Source organism: Dendrobates tinctorius, unplaced genomic scaffold, assembly GCF_039654945.1.
Source record: "Dendrobates tinctorius isolate UK_male_01 unplaced genomic scaffold, ASM3965494v1 ptg000103l, whole genome shotgun sequence".
NCBI lineage: Eukaryota > Metazoa > Chordata > Amphibia > Anura > Dendrobatidae > Dendrobates > Dendrobates tinctorius.
Window position 1 is genome coordinate 6,840,132 of NW_027361771.1, and position 17,948 is coordinate 6,858,079.

The window sequence follows — 17,948 nt, forward strand, 5'->3', positions numbered from 1 at the left end:
GTCCTTTGACTTCTCTTTGGTCTTCACCATAGTGGAGTTTGGAGTCAGATTGTTTGAGGGTGTGCACAGGTGTCTTTTTATACTGATAACAAGTTTAAACAGGTGCCATTACTACAGGTAATGAGTGGAGGAAAGAGGAGACTCTTAAAGAAGAAGTTACAGGTCTGTGAGAGCCAGAAATCTTGATTGCTTGTTTCTGACCAAATACTTATTTTCCACCATAATATGCAAATAAAATGAAAAAAAAAAACAGACAATGTGATTTTCTGGATTTTTTTTTCTCAGTTTGTCTCCCATAGTTGAGGTCTACCTATGATGTAAATTACAGACGCCTCTCATCTTTTTAAGTGGTGGAACTTGCACTATTGCTGACTGACTAAATACTTTTTTTCCCCACTGTACCAGTGCCACAATCAAGTACCGGAGAATGAGGGGGATTTTTCTCAGTCGATGCTCCTGTCTGCCTAGAGGAGCTTTTATGAATGGATTGGTCACTTCGTCCCGCACGTTCCTTACTGTCACGGGACTCTTTCTTTTTCTGCTTGCCCTGCCGAAGGTCATCCAGGGGCGGTAGTGATGCTTGTCGTTGCTGCTGCCGCCGTTGCTGCTGCCGCTGCTGCTCGCTCTCCATTATTGCTCGCAATAATGTGGCCAAGGCAAGGCACCCTGCCAGGGTCCTGCCTATATACCCCTCCTCTGGACAGCAGTATTCCTGCCGCGCCCCTCCCCCCTTAATAGGGCTCCCTTCCCCAGCTGGCGCTGCACCTGGCCGGAGAGCCGACGCTTATCAGCGTTTACGATGGGCGCCGCCATCTTGGATTCTCGCGCCTGCGCAGTGGCGCCGCCGAACCGGAAGCGCATCCTTCGCCCGCCCCGACGTCACCGCGACCGGAAGTCACGTGGGACGCCCGGGCGCTCCGAAATGCAGCGCTCCCCGGTCTCAGCACCCCGCAGCCGCGCCGGCCCCCGTTACCACCGCACTTGCGCCGCAGGAGCTGGGAGCCCCCAGGGGGGCATACTCACCGGCGGCGGTCTTACCCTGGAGACGGACCTCCTCCGGACGCCGCTCCCTGCTGCATCCGCCACCGCCGTGCCACCCATCCTGGGCCACCGTGGCGTCTTCCAGGAGTTCCGCACCAGGCCGAGGTAGGAGACCCCCTCGCTACCTGTATCGGCCGGCCGGCCCTGGGATCCGGTCTTCTGTAGGATCCCATCCCCTCAGGAACAGGAAACCAACAACTGATGCGTGGGAGAGGTGCCGCCCTTTTTGTATCTGTAGGTTTCCTGTTCCTAAAGGGCGGATCCCCTCTCTCGTGGTGCTGTCATGGGAGTCCGAATAAAGAGTATTTACTGTTATCCACAGATTCCTTGCAGACTGGAAGGGACCGACCCTTGATGAGCATTTCGTCCAGATACGGTAACAGTACCACTCCCCGAGGGTGAAGAAAGGGCATGACAGCCGCCATGACCTTGGTAAAGACAATGGGAGCGGTGAGAAGGGTTGTTCGGAACTACCACCGCATCGCCCCTATGACTGTGCAATTAGGTTGAAACCAGGGGCCAAGTTACCTAAAGCTAGAATGTTTAATATCTCAGGTCCCGAGAGGCTAGCTCTCAAGGAATACATTGCGGATAGCCTGAGCAAGGGTCATATTAGACCTTCCTCTTCTCCTCTGGCTGCTGGCTTCTTCTTTGTTAAAAAGAAGGATGGCGGTTTACGCCCATGTCTGGATTTCAGAGAACTCAACCAGATTACGGTCCGTGATCCTTACCCTATGCCACTTATACCCGATTTATTCAACCAAGTGGTTGGTGCCAGGTGGTTCTCCAAACTGGACCTCAGGGGGGCGTACAATCTTATAAGAGTCCGTCAGGGGGATGAGTGGAAGACAGCGTTCAATACCCCTGAGGGTCACTTTGAGAGTTTGGTAATGCCGTTTGGGTTGACTATGGCACCGGCGGTCTTTCAACACTTCATTAATGATGTCTTCTCTCAGTTGTTGGGGAGGTTTGTTATAATTTATCTTGACGACATCCTCATTTTCTCTCGCGACCATGATACACATATAGAGCATGTTAGACAGGTTCTGCAGTTGCTCAGAGAGAACAGGCTCTATGTCAAGCTTGAAAAATGTGTGTTTTTCGTACAGGAGCTACCGTTCTTGGGTTATATAATCTCCGCCTCAGGTTTTAAGATGGACACCGCAAAGGTGCAGGCGGTACTACATTGGGATCGGCCTGATAATCTTAAGGCGCTTCAGCGATTTCTTGGCTTCTCCAATTACTATAGGAAATTTATTAAGAACTTCTCTATGATTGCCAAACCACTGACTGACATGACTAAGAAGGGTACCGACTTTTCTGACTGGTCTGAGCCTGCGGTACAGGCGTTTGAATTCCTCAAGAATAGTTTTGCCTCAGCGCCCATTCTGGTGCAGCCCGATGTCTCCTTACCGTTTGTCGTGGAGGTGGATGCGTCGGAGGTTGGAGTGGGGGCTGTACGGTCTCAGGGCCCTTCTTGGACCAAGTTGCATCCGTGTGCCTTCTTCTCCAAGAAGCTGTCGCCTGCGGAGCGTAATTATGATATTGGCAACAGGGAACTATTGGCCATCAAATTGGCATTTGAGGAGTGGCGACACTTCTTGGAGGGGGCTGTTCATCAGATTACTGTGATAACCGACCATAAGAATTTGCTTTATTTAGAATCTGCTAAGCGCCTGTCCTCCAGACAGGCTCGCTGGGCATTATTCTTCACCCGGTTCAACTTCATTGTTACCTATCGACCTGGGTCGAAGAATGTTAAGGCAGACGCTTTATCCAGGTGTTTTCCTGGTGGAGAGTTATGTGAAGAGCCGGTGCCTATTCTCCAAAAGGGTGTGGTGGTATCTGCCATCACGACAGAGATTGAGGCAGAGATTGCGGAGGCTCAGGAGGTGGTACCGCCGGGGTTGCCTGCTAATAAATCTTTTGTGCCGCTACATCTACGCTCTAGAGTGTTGGGCGAACATCACGACACGGTACTGGCAGGTCATCCAGGGGTTAAGAGCACTCTGGAACTTGTATCGCGTCGTTTTTGGTGGCCTAAAATCCGGCAGGATGTGGCCTCATATGTGGCTGCCTGTACCACGTGCGCACGGGCCAAGACTCCTCGTTCCCGTCCCGCTGGTAGCTTGCAGCCTCTCGGGGTGCCCAGTAAGCCATGGACTGAGATTTCCATGGATTTTATTACTGACTTGCCCGCCTCGGCAGGGAACTCGGTCATTTTGGTAATTGTTGATAGGTTCTCCAAAATGTCACATTTCGTTGCTTTACCGTCTTTGCCCAATGCTAAGACTCTTGCTCAGATATTTATTCGCGAGGTGGTCAGACTTCATGGTGTCCCGTCTGACATTGTGTCTGATCGAGGTACGCAGTTTGTGGCAAAGTTTTGGAGAGCTTTTTGTTCTCGCCTTGGAATCAAATTATCTCATTCATCGGCTTTCCACCCTCAGTCGAATGGACAGACTGAGCGGATGAACCAAAACCTGGAGCAATACTTGCGCTGCTTTATTTCCGACAATCAGGAAGAGTGGTCAGCGTTTCTTCCTCTGGCAGAATTCGCAATAAACAACCATTGCCAGGAATCGTCTGGGGAATCTCCTTTTTTTTGTGTGTATGGTCAACATCCTCAATTTTGCACCTTGCGTCAGGGGTGCTCAGTTGGCGTCCCTGAGGAGGACCAGTTGGCAGCTCAATTGTCGTCTGTTTGGAGGAGAGTCAAGCAGCGCTTGTTGAAGGTGGGTTCCAGGTACAAACGGGTGGCTGACTGCAGACGTGTGCCAGGTCCGGACCTGTGTGTGGGTGATTGGGTGTGGTTATCTACTAGGAACATTAAGCTCAAGATACCGTCACTTAAGTTGGGTCCCAGGTTCATTGGCCCATTTAGAATCTCCGCAGTGATCAACCCCGTGGCATTTCGTTTGGAGTTGCCGGCTGTGTATAAGATTCATAATGTATTTCACAAAGCATTGCTAAAAAAGGTCGTGGGTTTGGTGGATGGTTCCCCCGGGCCACCACCTCCCGTCTTGGTGGATGGCGCGTTGGAATTTGAGGTGTCCAAAGTGGTGGACTCTAGGGTTGTGCGTCGCACTCTACAGTACCTGGTCCACTGGCGTGGCTATGGTCCTGAGGAGAGGACATGGGTGCCGGCCTCTGACATTCATGCTGATCGACTGGTTACTATGTTCCATCGTCGCCATCCGGACAAGCCAGGTCCTCGACATGGTGAGGTTCCGGAGGTCCCTCGTAGAAGGCGGGGTACTGTCATGTCGGACACTGTTCACACCAGGGTGTCCGGCAGACAGCGGTAATACCCTGTTGGGTATTCTGTTCCAGTCGGGATAGGGTTAACCAGGTTGTCATGCTGGCTGAGGGCTGGGCCACGCCCTTGGTCTTTAAATAGTTCGTCCTGACTATGGGCGTCGCCGACTATAGCTTTAGCCTAGTGCTAGCAATACCGGTCAGCAGTGGTGGTGTTGGAGCGTTTGATATCTGGTGCAGTATATCCCTCAGTGGTTCTTTCTCCAATCTGTTATATATATATTTGGTTGCCCTTGCACATTATTGTATTCCCTTGTGTATTATCTGTGTGGTGTTTCTTTTACCCCTGTCCATACGTATTTGTGGGGTCTGGTGTCTGGTCCCCTCACTGGGTGGAGGGTGGTGGGTTCAGCTTAGGGCTGGACAGGAGACAGGGACAGGGTGGAGGCTCAGGCAGGCACACCTTCAGTGTAAACCCTGGGTAGAGGGACAGACAGGGTTCCCCTAGTCTGAGGGACATCACAGGGGTCCCGGGGGTTTTGCCTAAAGTAACCTAGGCATACCATGACACCTTTAGAAGAGCCTGAACAGCCCGAAAGAAGGCTCGTCTTTCTCTTGGAGGAAGAGGAAAGGAAAACTTAAGTTGGAGGGGGGGGGGGGGGAAGAAATTGTATATTATATCCGAAGAATACCAGCTTCCTGACCCATTTGTCGTCATTAGGTAGATCTATGAGATCTGGCTCCCCTAGATCCAGAAGCCCCAGGCCTGGGTTTCCAAGAACGGTTAGATCTGTATGAGATCTGGGAGCCTCTGTCTCCGCACAGAGACAGACCTGATCCGAAAGAGAAGGTAGAGGAGGACCAACTGGAATTGTTGCGAGAAAATCGAAACACGTTGGCTGTTGGAGCGAAAACGGCCGAACAGCCCTTTGATGAGGAAGGAATTCACTTGTCTTCTCCCCCGGTAGTATCAGAAATGAGCTGGTCCAGTCTCTCTCCAAAAAGATGACCCGCTTGAAAAGGGGGGAGAAGTCAACAAATGTTTAGATGTGGTATCCGCCCACCAGCCGCGGAGCTACAGCCGTGGCGTTGTCGGATTGGATCCTGATGGGGTGACCTGCGAGGAGATGGTGGAAACTCTGTAGAGCTAATCTGATCACTCGTGTCTCCAAAATGTTGATGGGGAGACGTGACTCTCGAGTTGACCAACGACCCTGTGCAGTGTGGTGACGAAAGACCGCACCCTAGCCGAGAAGACTTGCGTCGGTGGTTACTACCAACCATCTTACTGGGAGAAAAGACCTCTCTTAATTCAGGGAGGACCTCAGTGTCCACCACCTGAGGGCTTGCCCAACCCGCACGGACAGAAGGATCCGACGAACCAGGGAGAACGGGTTCTTGTCCCAAGCTAACAGCAAGGCATGTTTTAAGGGACGAAGATGGAGCTGTGCAAATAGAAATGCTTCCATCGCAGCCACCATTTTTCCGAGAACTCTCATGCTGAAACGAATGGAGTGAGAAACTGGTCGGGAAAGAGTCCGTGCTGCCTGTTGTAAAGCTTGGGTCATTTCTGGAGGGAGAATGACCAACCCGCGGGAAGTGTCCAAGATCATTCCTAAAAAGGAAATCTGCTGATTCGGTTTTGGGAAAGACTTTTCGAAGTTTATCTTCCACCACCAGTCGTGGAGCCATAGGGCTCTTCTAATGGAGATCGCATTAGCAGCAGTATGAGCCGCACAATTGGCGGCCTGAAAAGAAGCGCCGCCGCCTACTACAAAGTTCGCTGTGTGAATCATCTGGCTGGCGACAGAGGTTGTCTCCGGAGGAAGATTGGTGCCCTGGAAGGCAGTAATCAGGACTTCTGCCCAAGCGGCCTTGCCTTAGAGACCTAAACTGCGGCGAAGGATGGAACAAACGCCACTCCTGAAGCTTCCAAAAAAATTGAACAGGCAAAAGTAGTCAATTTGATGATCGGAGGGGTTTCTGACCGAGGAACCCTCAGAAACAGATAGTAGTGTTGTGGAAGCAAGAGGCGATACAGGAGGGTCCACCGGAGGGATCTGTAATCGATCTTTTATTAGGTCTGGATCAAAAGGGTATTTAGCCAGAGTAAAGTTTTGCCCAGTGAACCACTTATGGCTGATCCCTATGATACTGGACGGCTGGTAAATAACCAGCGCACACGCTTATTCCTTAAATGAGGAGTGCTGGAGCGGGAATATTTTCCTCATTCAACCTCAGAATCCTGTTGACTGATTCTATAAGAGAATCAAGCGGCTCTTGATCAGTTGGGGGATTCTGAGGAGCTCGCTGTGAACCTCAGGAGAGGGCGAGCGAGAGACAGGAGTCGCTGATGCTGAGGCGCGAACGCGACTAGGGGACGCGCCATGAGCCCGCTTTGGCAGAGACAATCCTCCCGGAGGGGGAATATAGCCTTGGTCAGAGGCTCCACCGACCGTGACAGGGATGCAGCCCACTCGGGGGTACCAGACGCAGGAGGCCAGTCAGGAGCGGCTGCGAGGGGCGTTGGAGCGCAGGTCAGGGCGCGGTCCGTGCATAATGGATTAGCTTGAGCACTGGAGAGTCATGCTCGCTGTGGTAAGGCCGACTTGCAGGTAGTACACACAGTAGAAAAGCGCTGTGTGCTTCTTAGCGGCCCGTTTAGCCTGTGAATGAGGCATAGCCCTCCAGAAAGGGTTAACGGCAGAGTCTGACTGCAGCTGCAGGGAATGTGCCAGGAAGAGGTTAAGCTTTAATGTGAGGGCAGATGCAGCTTACCCACGGTCCTGTGTTATGTCCCCCGGGAGGAAAACGGTGGCCCTGTGGCGTCACCCGGAATTCGGCTGCTCCTGAAAGGGTTAACTGCAGCAGAGGTAACAGACATGGCCCCGAGATGAGAATTGCGCGTCTCGTTTGGAATGAGAGGCGCCAAGAGGAGGGGGCGGTGACGATAGCGCGGGCGGCGCTATTCAAATTGCGGCCTAGTAGGCCGGAAAAGCCGGGGATTAAATTTTTGGCCTGCCCACTGTAGGTGCCGGCGCTATCGAGGGCGGCGCTATTTAAACTGCGGCCTAGCAGGCCGAAAAAGCCGGGGGGCTAAATTTCTGGCCTCCCCGCGGTAAGCGCCGGGCGAGGGGGGGCCGCGACCGGGCGCCAGTACCGCCGCTGACACTAAGTCAGCGCATCTCCAGGGGACAAGGACCCGACCCCATACCTCCACTCCTGTGCTCAGTCAGGTCGTTGCTCTCCAGGGTCTTTCAGTCTCATCCTCCAGGCGATGTAGCAGGGCTGGAGGAGGTTTTACAGGGGGGTATTGCTCAATCGATCCACCCTGTGGTAGGGGGACGGAGAGCTCTGGGGCTGATTCAGGGCATCCGAAAAAGCACTGTTCAGGTCTGCTCCATGCACTCCTGTGCTACGTCCTGTTGCGCTTGCCCTCGTATCCGTGGAGTACCGACCATAAGGGAACCATCGTCAGAGGAATCAGCCCCATTCGTCGCAGAAAAGTGTACGTGAAGGGTTACTCCACGTGCTTGCCTGTTGTTGGTTTGGGGGGAGAGCGGGCCGTAGAAAGGAACGGTCGCCCCCTTCACTCCGTTAATTAAAAAATAAAAATTTACAGAAAATTCAAAAATAAAATAAAAACGGTGGGGTCTGAAACCAGACCCAAGTGCCTCCTATAGACACTAAGTAAGAACTAGAGAATCTCAGCCAGCGAGAGGGTGTATACTGCAGGGGAGGAGCTAACTTTTTTCTGGTTTACTTACTGTCCTACTAGTGGCCAGCAGCATAACACCCACTGTCTCTGTGTCCCCCAATGAGGCGTAGGAGAAATTTAATTTTGGCATTTGTGAACTTTTTTCCCTGTTTACAATGTTTACCGATTGGGTTAATTATTTTTTGCATATCTGATGCACATATGAAGAGGAAAAGGACGCACTAACTTGTCCCTTAAAATTGAGAAACATGGGGTTAAAGGTTCTTGTTTCTCAAATTTATATTATTATGGCTTAAACATACAATAACTGAAAGATTATAAGAAAGGAGTGTTCCTTAGACGGCTTGTTTCATGATAATCTTGTAGTCTAAAAAGGCTGCTGATCACCCGATCAACGAGGTAAACACTTGTTTATCTGGTGAAATGATCTTTTGGTTTGCAGAAAAGTTAATCGTTCTTGGCAGCACATCATCCTATGTAAAGAGGTCGCATAGTGTGCATTACTGTGTTCTGCCTGTGCAATTGACGGCTCAGTGGAAACCATTTACTGATCGGTGGTCATTTAACGCTTTCAAATCAAGTAATGGAAACCCACCTTAAGGTTCTTGGGGAAAAAAAAAACAATATTATGAATCGCACCTGTCCGACCCAGAAAGGGGGTAAATATCAGCTCCATCCCAGAAATCTGTACAGGCTTCAAGGACAATGTCAGCTGTTCCATGGGACAGCATCTGCTCTGTGTCTGAGAGGTAAAGAAGGAAGACATTAAGGTGGAATGCAAGTATAGGTAAATTTATGAGACTTGACAATTATGAGAAGGAAAAAAAAAAAAAAAGGTACATACTAGTAGTTACATCTCGGACAAAAAGGCTGATCATGTGACTAAGTGGTGGTTTACGTTTGGCACCAGTTGGAAGCTTGGAAAGTAAAGTCTCCTTTACAGGCTCCTCACTAGGAAGGTGATAGAGAGCAACATGATTTTGTAGTTTAAAAAGGTCCTTAGCTCCTGGGATGAAACCTAAATATAAGGAAGAAAGAGGCAGTTATCAATTGAGGAGTTGAAAATTCCCAAAAACTTTAAAAAAAATCAGTTAAAAAAAAAAGAGCACAAAAGAAAGAAACAAGACAGGACAAGACAGAGAAGAAGCAAGGAAACATTATCATTGATCAGTACCTATGAGTCTTGAAAAGTCACAAAGTCCCCAAGGAATGTGTCCAGGTAGCACAGAGCTATGAGTTTCTTGCAGAGCTATGTGGCGCAGATGATCTGAAAAGCGGGAAAGTGTTGTGCTCACCCCTGGATTACAGAGGTTCAGCAACACATTAAGACCTAAGGGTTTTAAAGAGCTAAGATGGAGTTGCCAGTTAGCCTCATCAAATTGGATACTTTGAGGGTTTTGTTGATCTTGGGACAGCCGAAGCATTTCTAAGTGACAGTCACAAACATAATCGTCAACCTCGCAGCTTAACTGTAGAAAAAAAAAAAAATGATAAATCAATAAAGAAGTGTTCACTTCAATTAAAATATCAGATTATAAACTCATAATCAGATCATTGTTTCTCAACCAATCCTCAAGTAATTATAACAGGTCATGTTTTAAAGAGTATAGTTATAAAACAACTTTCCATCAATTGTATGGAAAAAGATAAGAAAACTTACAATAAGTCCTAAAGAAAAATGTCTTGGTCCCCACTAATCAGGCTCTCATCCTGGCATGCAGCAATGCTAAGTCAGGAGACTAGCTAAGGTCCCCCACATGTAACACACAAGGAGAAAGAGGGATTTTTGGTACTCATCGTAAAATCTATTTCTTGGAGCCTTCACTGGGGGGACACAGGTAACCATGGGTGTATGCTGCTATTGCTAGGAGGCTGTCACTAGGCCAAAAAGGAAAATAGCTCCTCCTCAGCAGTATACACCCACGGACAGGCAAAAGTACCTCAGTAAGTGTTAAAGCAGTAGCAGAAGCAACCAAAACTCAACATATTTAGCAACCCAACAACAAAGGAGCGTAGGCCCAAAAAAAAAACAAAAAAAAAACGGTACAACCAGGTAGAGAGGGTGCTGTGTCGCCCAATGAAGGCTCAAAGAAAGAGATTTTACAGTGAGTACCAAAAATCCCTCTTTCTTTATCGCTTCATTGGGGGGCATAGGTAACCATGGGACGTCCAAAAGCAGTCCCAAGGGGGGGAAACAGAAATAATGCAAAGAAAATAGACTTAGATCGGCCGGTACGTAACCGTTGCCTGCAGCACCTTCCTTCCCAGGCCTGCATCAGACGAGGCACGGGTATGAACCCTGTAAAACCTTGCAAAAGTGTGTAAAGATGACCAGGTCGCAGCCTTACAAATCTGTAAAGCCGAAGCATGCTGACGAACTGCCCAGAATGCTCCCACCGCCCGGGTGGAGTGAGCTTTTACCCTCAGAGGAGGCTGTTTGTCTTGAATGCGGTATGCCTCCAATATTGCCGAATGAATCCAACGGGCAATAGTGGATTTGGAAACTGGAAGCCCCTTACGACGACCTTCAGAGATGACAAATAGGGCAGAGGTGAAAGGAAGTAGTCCTTGAGAGGTAGACTCGGATAGCTCTGACCAGATCCAACTTGTGGAGGGACTTCTCCAGTGGATGAACTGGAGAGGGACATAGAAAGGGAAGGACGATTTCTTCATTAATGTGAAATGAACAAACCACCTTAGGCAACAAGGAAGGAATGGGTCTGAGAACTACCTTGCCCTGATGGAGAATCAGGAACTGAGAATGGCAGGACAATACCCCTAACTCAGAAACTCTTCTGATGGACGTGATGGCAACTAAGAAGGCAACTTTCCATAACAGGAGAGAAAATGGAATGTTTTCAATGGTCTCAAAAGGAGTGCGCTGGAGTGTGCCAAGGACAAGGTAAAGATCCCATGGATCTATCGGAGGACGATAAGGAGTTGCCAGGTGGGCGACTCCTTGAAGAAAAGCCTTTACCTGGGAACAAGAAGCCAGATTTCGTTGGAAAAGAATTGACAGAGGGGAAACTTGACCCTTAAGGGTACTGAGTGATAGAGCACAGTCAAGACCCGCTTGTAGAAAACCCAGGATGGCAGGAAGGGAAAAAGACAGACCAAATTGTTGTCCTCACTCCATCGAAAGAAGCTTACAGTATCTGTGGTAGATACGCTGTCTTTCTTGCCCTAATCATGGTCTGAATGACCTGATGGGAAAAATCAGTCTCCCTTAGGACTGTGGCCTTAACGGCCATGCTGTTAAACTCAGACTGTTAACTCTGGTGGAAGAGGGGGCCTTGTGAGAAGATCTGGACGGTCTGGAAGCCTCCAGGGAGCGTTCATGAGCATGTTCACCAGCTCCGCGTACCAGGCCATTCTTGGCCAGTCTGGAGCTACCTGGATTATGGGAATTCCTTCAGCCTTTATCTTTTTCATGACTCTCCGAATCAAGGGAAGAAGCAAAAAAAGCTAAGGAAGCTGGAAATGGGACCACGGGACCACAAGGGCATCGCAACCGATGGCTATTGGATCGCGGGTCCGGGCTACGAACTGAGGAACCTAGCAGTTCATCCGAGACACCATCAGGTCGACATCCGGTGTGCCCCATCTCTGGCATATTTGGTTGAAAACGGTGGAATTGAGAGAACACTCGCCCGATGCGAGACCCTGACGACTCAGAAAGTCAGCTGCCCAATTTTCCAATCCCGGAATGTGTATGGCTGATATGGCGGGAACGTGACACTCTGCCCATCGCAGAATCCTTGTTACCTCTGCCATCACCGGTTTGCTGCGAGTCCCACCTTGATGGTTTATGCAAACCACGGCACTGGCGTTGTCCGATTGTATGCGGACCAGCTGACCTGCGAGGAGGGACTGCCAGCGGCGAAGGGCAAGAAAAATTGCCCTGATCTCGAGAAGATTGATGGGGAGAGCGGCTTCTTGGACGTTCCAGTGACCCTGCGCTGTGTGACGAAGAAAGATCGCTCCCCAACCTAGAAGACTGGCATCGGTGGTGATGACCTGCCACCAGATTGGGAGGAAGGCCTTCCCGCGAAGGACTGAGGCGGATAGTGTCCACCAGGTCAGGGATTGCCTCACCTTGAGGGGCAAAAGCACGGGCTGGTCCAGGGAGACGTCCTTTTGTCCCAGACAGACAAGAGGGCCAGCTGAAGAGGATGGGATTGGAACTGGGCAAAAGGCACCGCTTCCTTGGCAGCAATCATCTTCCCCAGAACTCTCATGCAGGACCGTAGGGGGAGAGGAGTTGGTTGCTTTAGAATGTGGATCCCCTGGTAGGGAGAGAGAAACTTTTCCTTTGGAAGGAAAACACGGGCCTGGGCAGTGTCAAACCTCATGCACAGAAACACCAGGTGCTGTGCTGGGATCAGGGAAGACTTCCCTCTGTTGAAAATCCAGCTGGGACGGACCAGAGGGCTTGGAGGTGCGACCCTATGGCCGCCAGTGAAGTGCAGGTTTGAAGGACGGCTTCTTCCTTTCCCCTTGGCGAAAGAGCGGTCCTGCTGGGGGGGGGGGGGGGGGGGGGGGGAGTCCCTAAAGAAGAGAAGGGCCGAAAGGAACGAAAATGAAGCAACCTTTTCCTATTGAAAGGACATTTAGGTCTGGACAAGGGAAGAAAGGAACTTTTCGCGCCAGTAGCATCCGAAATTATTTGATCCATTTTGGACCCGAAAATCATAAATTTTGAAAAGCAAGGTTAGTTAGAGACTTTTTTGAGGGTGGATCTGCATTCCATGCTTTCAATCAGAGAATGAGGTGTATAGCAACGATGTTGCTGTTTGCCCTGGTGGAACAACTGGCCGCTTCCAAGGAGGCGGTCAGAAGATATTTGCCGACATGGGCAATCTGCCATCTCATCCGGAGGAGATGCGGCTAGGATACTCTGGCGAAGTATCCTTGCCCAGGCAAACATGGACTTTGCCACCCAGGTGGAGGCAAAGATGGGACAGAGGATGGCTCCAGCCGCTTCAAAGGCTGATTTAGTTAAGGACTCAATCTGCCTATCCGTAGCGTCCTTAAGAGATGCACCGTCCGGCAGAGACAAGACTGTCTTGGAAGACAGCCGAGAAACCGGCGGATCCACATTAGGGGACTCAGCCCATCTACCAACGAGGTCTGGGCTAAAAGGATTAAAAATGTCTAGCTGCTTCATTCCCAGGAAGTGCTTTTCAGGATATTCCTAGTGTTTAGCCATAACCGCTTTCCCTGTGATTGGGAAAAGTCCGGGAAGGACGTTTTACCCGTTTGAAGGAAATAGAGTGCTCCTGAGCAGGTGCCTCGTCCTCCTTTAGGTTAAGAGTTTGGGTAATTGACAAGATAAGGCTAGTGACCATATCATGCATTTTTGAGACCTGGTCCCTATCAGACTCAGACTGGGAATCTGCATCCAACCCAAAACCCATCTCCAAGGAGGGGGCATGGGGAGAGGAGAGCATCCTAGAGGATGCAGAGGGGTCCGGGAAACTGATAAGAGCCTGTGTTCCTTTGCACCCGATCTGTCCCTGCGAAGGTCATGGTCAGGTGCGTGCGAATCACCGTGACCAGGATCTGGACCAGGGACTGTGATACTTTTGTCAGGTCAGAGACCGACTGTGACATGGCAACAGCCCACTCCAGAGGGAGGGGTGTTTGTCTCATCCCGGACGTTAGGGGCTCCTGTGGGGCAGACATGGTGGAAGGCCTGTAGGACGGGGAGAAAGGGGAAGTCTGACCTGAGGACCACTTTCTTTTGCCGAGGGCACAGGTGTAATGAATCACAGTAGGCTTAGAGGGGCAACGAGAAGCCTCTCTAGGGTTGGGCATAAGTCGAGCCTTGTTAATACTGCTGAGAAGGGCTATTTGGGAGGCTAGAAAAAAGGGAGAGGGTAGCGCATGATTAGGCGATGATCAGCAGTGACTGTGTGGCTGCCTTTGTCCCCCTGTAGCAGTTGAGAGGCTCTGATGAGCAGAGACTGCAGAGATGATCCTTTCTGCTGAGGCACAAGCTCTAACGGAGCATAGGCTGAGCTGAGTCCCAGCAAGCATGATGCTCTGCAGTGGGCGTGCCTGAAATGCCGGCCTGTGAGGGAAGTGAAAGTACGCTTCCGATTGGCTGAATCGCCGAGGGTGTGTACTAGCAGACCGAGGAAGCTCCGTGATAGGAGCAAAAGCGCGCCGGAAAGACGCGTGCTGTGTAGCGGGGGTCGTGGCCAAGTCTGCAGGAAGGCAAGCCCTTCTATTAGCTGTAAAGGGAGCACAATTCAAAAGTGCAGTGGTGAGTGGTCAGAGGAAGCCGGGAGGAGGCGTGGCCAGGAAGAAGGGAGTGGGTCACTGAGTCTGAGACCGGCCAGAAAGAAATAGCCGCCGCTATGCAGGGCTTTACAGAATTATAGCCGCCCTAACCCTAACAGTGATCCTACTCGGTCCTGTCACGCTATGGGGATGGGATCATACATACCTGCAAGGAGAGCGCCGGTCCTCTTCACCAATGAGGATTTCATCAGGAGCCCCCAGGTGGATGGGGTCAATGGTATGGGAAATCCTCCTTCCCGCATCGTTTACAGACTGTGCAGAAGACGGCCTCAACCCCTTATAAGAAGGGGGAAGGCCAACGCTGGTGACCACCATCTTTCTCGTAGGGTGGGATGGGGGAAAAGGCTAGGACCGGCCACCAGGAATCACCCTGAAGCATCCGTAAAGGTGACAGTGGATTAGGTCTTGCCTTGTGGGCACGAGAGTGGGCGATGTGGGTAACACCACATTGCTCTTTCAGTCGTATAAGTGTGGGAAACAGGGTGAGAAATTACCTCGTTACCCTGAAGATGAAGAACACCCTACAAAAACAAAGGAAAAAAGTTAATAAAACACAATAGGTGACCTGAAAAGGAAAACTGCGGATCTGGGATCAGATCCAGGTCCGCCTCCTTCTGACAATAAGCTTAAACTGAGTTACTTATTGGGTGTATACTGCTGAGGAGCTATTTTCCTTTTTTGCGTAGTGTTAGCCTCCTAGCGACAGTTAGTGTCCCCCAATGAAGCGATAAAGGAGGATTCTGCTCCCCTAACTCTCTGCAGAACAACCCTAAGGACAGCAGAAATTATAAAGCAGTGCTGAGCAGTGTAGCTATTAATCCAGCACCTGCACCTCTCTCACTGCAGTTGCTTTTTTTTTTTTTTAAAAGGATAGAATAGTGTACTATGCTATTCTACAAAGAAACCTTAAGGGAAAACAGTAATAGATGTATGAACATAGTAATCCTTCCGTGTATGAAGAGTGTGATTGGAAGTTATAGATCATCATACTTTAGTAGACATTTTATATACCTGTCCACCAGTGTCCTGGCTGAAGCTCACATTAGAGCCTGATGCATGTTTGTTCCGACTATGAGGTTTTCTCTGAGTTTCAGAAGGTCTAGTGACATCATTCTGACGCTCCGTAGTATCCTGCTCATTTACTAGCTGTAGAATATTGGTCTCTGCTAATAGTGCCACCATCTCTTGAGGCTGCAGAGAAAACAGATAGGAAAGACATTCCAGAAAATGTAAGCTATTGTAAATAATTATAATGATGTACAAAAAAACTAAATTTGAGCATCACCTCATCCTCTAAATCGGTCTGGCAGAATGAACGCAGGGATAATTGATCAGTGAGATCATCATGTCTATCAGTGGTCTGATCAACTCGTCCACTAAAAAACAGAACTGTCTCAGGACTGGGATTTGGCCAGGAAAGGACTCCCTGTTTGTCCACACAGCAAATGACCTTTTAAAAGAGCACAGTTTACATTACTCAGGAAAACATCCTCATGTTTATAGAAATTTACTAAAGATCATCACCCCACACATGAAAATAAAAATGACAAAAGTGTTTTGTTCATACATGTATATTACACTCAAAGATATTCAGGCCTCTATTGAGCTTTTAACAAATTTAGCACAACAAAGTCCTCTGGCAGAAGGTTGCACATTCTCACTGCTCTTAGTGTAAAGAATCCTCATCTGTGTTGAAAAGAAAAAAAAACATCACTCCTCTAGATATTAAAAAAAACGCTTATTATTTCTATTCTTCGGAGAAGTCTTTACGAGAATTAAATTGTCTAAAAGCTGTATAATTATCGCAAGTTACCAAGCCTGACATTTTTAGTGGGACCAAACGTCCGGGAAATTTGACAGCTGCCTCTGCTAAGCATTCATGTGTATGTGGAAGTCAGGAGAGACTGATATTGGTATACTCATTGAGCTTATAATCTTTCAATATGCCAATCCAAGGTAACTTGGAAACTTTACTCACTGTGACAGATCCCAGACCATGCAACAAACGAGAAGTATATGCCAGAGTCTCACACGTCCCCCTAACAACATGTAGAAAGTGAGAACACACAGAGCGCAGCATCTCCTAGTAAATAAGCACATAATGTCATTTTTAGGAAAATACAGCACAGAAAAGAGGAACTGTACATCAGCTAATCCTCTACATACAGACCTGTGTTGATGCAACCTCTGTATAACTGCTAAGAGTATCCTCGGAGAACTTTGCCACCTAAGAAAGATAACAAAGGCAAACAACTGCTTTAAAAGAGGGCATATAACTAGTATACAAGTCGCTTATCCTCCTAACACAAAACCTGCGATAGAAATCTCCCTTTCAGTTTTCACATAAATGCGGCAGAAGTTAATCAAATGTGAAGAGGCGAAAACCTTTTCAGCGTTTGTTCACACTCCATGAAATGACAGCGCACCAGCTACATGTTTGCCGATAGCCTGTCTAAACCGACGATGCGCACAGAACGATCAAAAATAGATTGTTCTGTGTGCATAGACTGTCACTGTCCTTGACAGCACGAGTCCCATTTACACAGGAGAATGTGCTGCCAACGCAAGTTTAAAAATCATCTATTTAGACGAGCAAGAGCTTTGTTCGTTTGTCAGACGATCAGCAGTCTGTTTATGCTGTACGATTATTAGGAACCGGTGCTCCTAACTTTTTTGGCACAGGTTATTTTAAAGAACACTCACCAGAGAAGTTGGATACTTTCGGCTCATTTGGGCCAACACACGAGCTTCACATAATGCCGTTACCAAAATCCACATGACAGGGAAAAGAAGAGGAAGAACTGGCAGCACAGCATTCACCTAAATGCCAAAAAAGCGTGGATAGTTGTTACTGGGTACACATAGATACAGGAGAGGGACTCATTAACATTTGACTTGTACGGATGATCTAGCATCCATATGTTATATCATCAGCGTAAGTCACATTTTAATTTGATTTCGGCAACCTGTGAGAGACGTTCTGCCAGTGGTGAATTGCAGCAGATCTTCCACCTTCCCTTACGGCTATTAACATTCTTTCTTTCTTTGGTCTAATCATTAAAGCGTATGGGATAGTCAAGGAGCTTGCTACTTTCCAGGTATGCAGTATATGATAAAATGAACGTGTCACATTGATAATGTAGACCAATCTGCAGGTATTATGAGAAAAAGCAAGATCAGTTAAGCAAAATGATATATTGGTTTGTAGGAAAAGTTCACATTAGCGTCTGTGTGCGCAGCGTTTGATCCGCATGCGTACATATATTTAACATGGTGTATGCAGGGACATGCTTTTGCGTATGCATGCGTCGTTTCGAGGTGTGCGGCAAATGCAACATCATGTATTTTTTGAGGTGTCAAAAATCCGTCAAATATGCACAGACATGCGCATGAGTGCGTCAAAAAAACGTATTACTGTCTGTGGGAACGCACTGGTATGCAAGGACATGCGTACACATGCGTTCTTCAAAATGTTAACAGAAATCCCATGAGACACGTCCATTTTTCTGATGTCATATCTAACACATGCACATAAACAACGCAAATGCATGCCAAAACACATACAAACGCATGCACACGCAGTGTTTTTTTCCATCATGCGTAAGAAGATGCACATAAAAAACGC

The 17,948-nt window shown here is 48.7% G+C and overlaps 1 protein-coding gene across 4 annotated transcripts in view; it reads right to left on the bottom strand.

Annotated features, from left to right (window-relative positions):
- TMEM94 (transmembrane protein 94) overlaps positions 1 to 17,948 on the bottom strand; it is a 114,304-nt gene that overhangs the window by 56,268 nt on the left and 40,088 nt on the right. For all 4 annotated transcript variants that reach the window (XM_073588003.1, XM_073588004.1, XM_073588002.1 and 1 more), the window contains 8 exons: positions 17,027 to 17,143; positions 16,494 to 16,550; positions 16,302 to 16,406; positions 15,609 to 15,773; positions 15,335 to 15,514; positions 9,192 to 9,486; positions 8,862 to 9,035; positions 8,657 to 8,759 (listed from right to left, as the gene is read on the bottom strand). In XM_073588003.1, the coding sequence (XP_073444104.1) occupies positions 8,657 to 8,759; positions 8,862 to 9,035; positions 9,192 to 9,486; positions 15,335 to 15,514; positions 15,609 to 15,773; positions 16,302 to 16,406; positions 16,494 to 16,550; positions 17,027 to 17,143 (1,196 nt within the window). The remainder of the gene's footprint in view (positions 1 to 8,656; positions 8,760 to 8,861; positions 9,036 to 9,191; positions 9,487 to 15,334; positions 15,515 to 15,608; positions 15,774 to 16,301; positions 16,407 to 16,493; positions 16,551 to 17,026; positions 17,144 to 17,948) is intronic.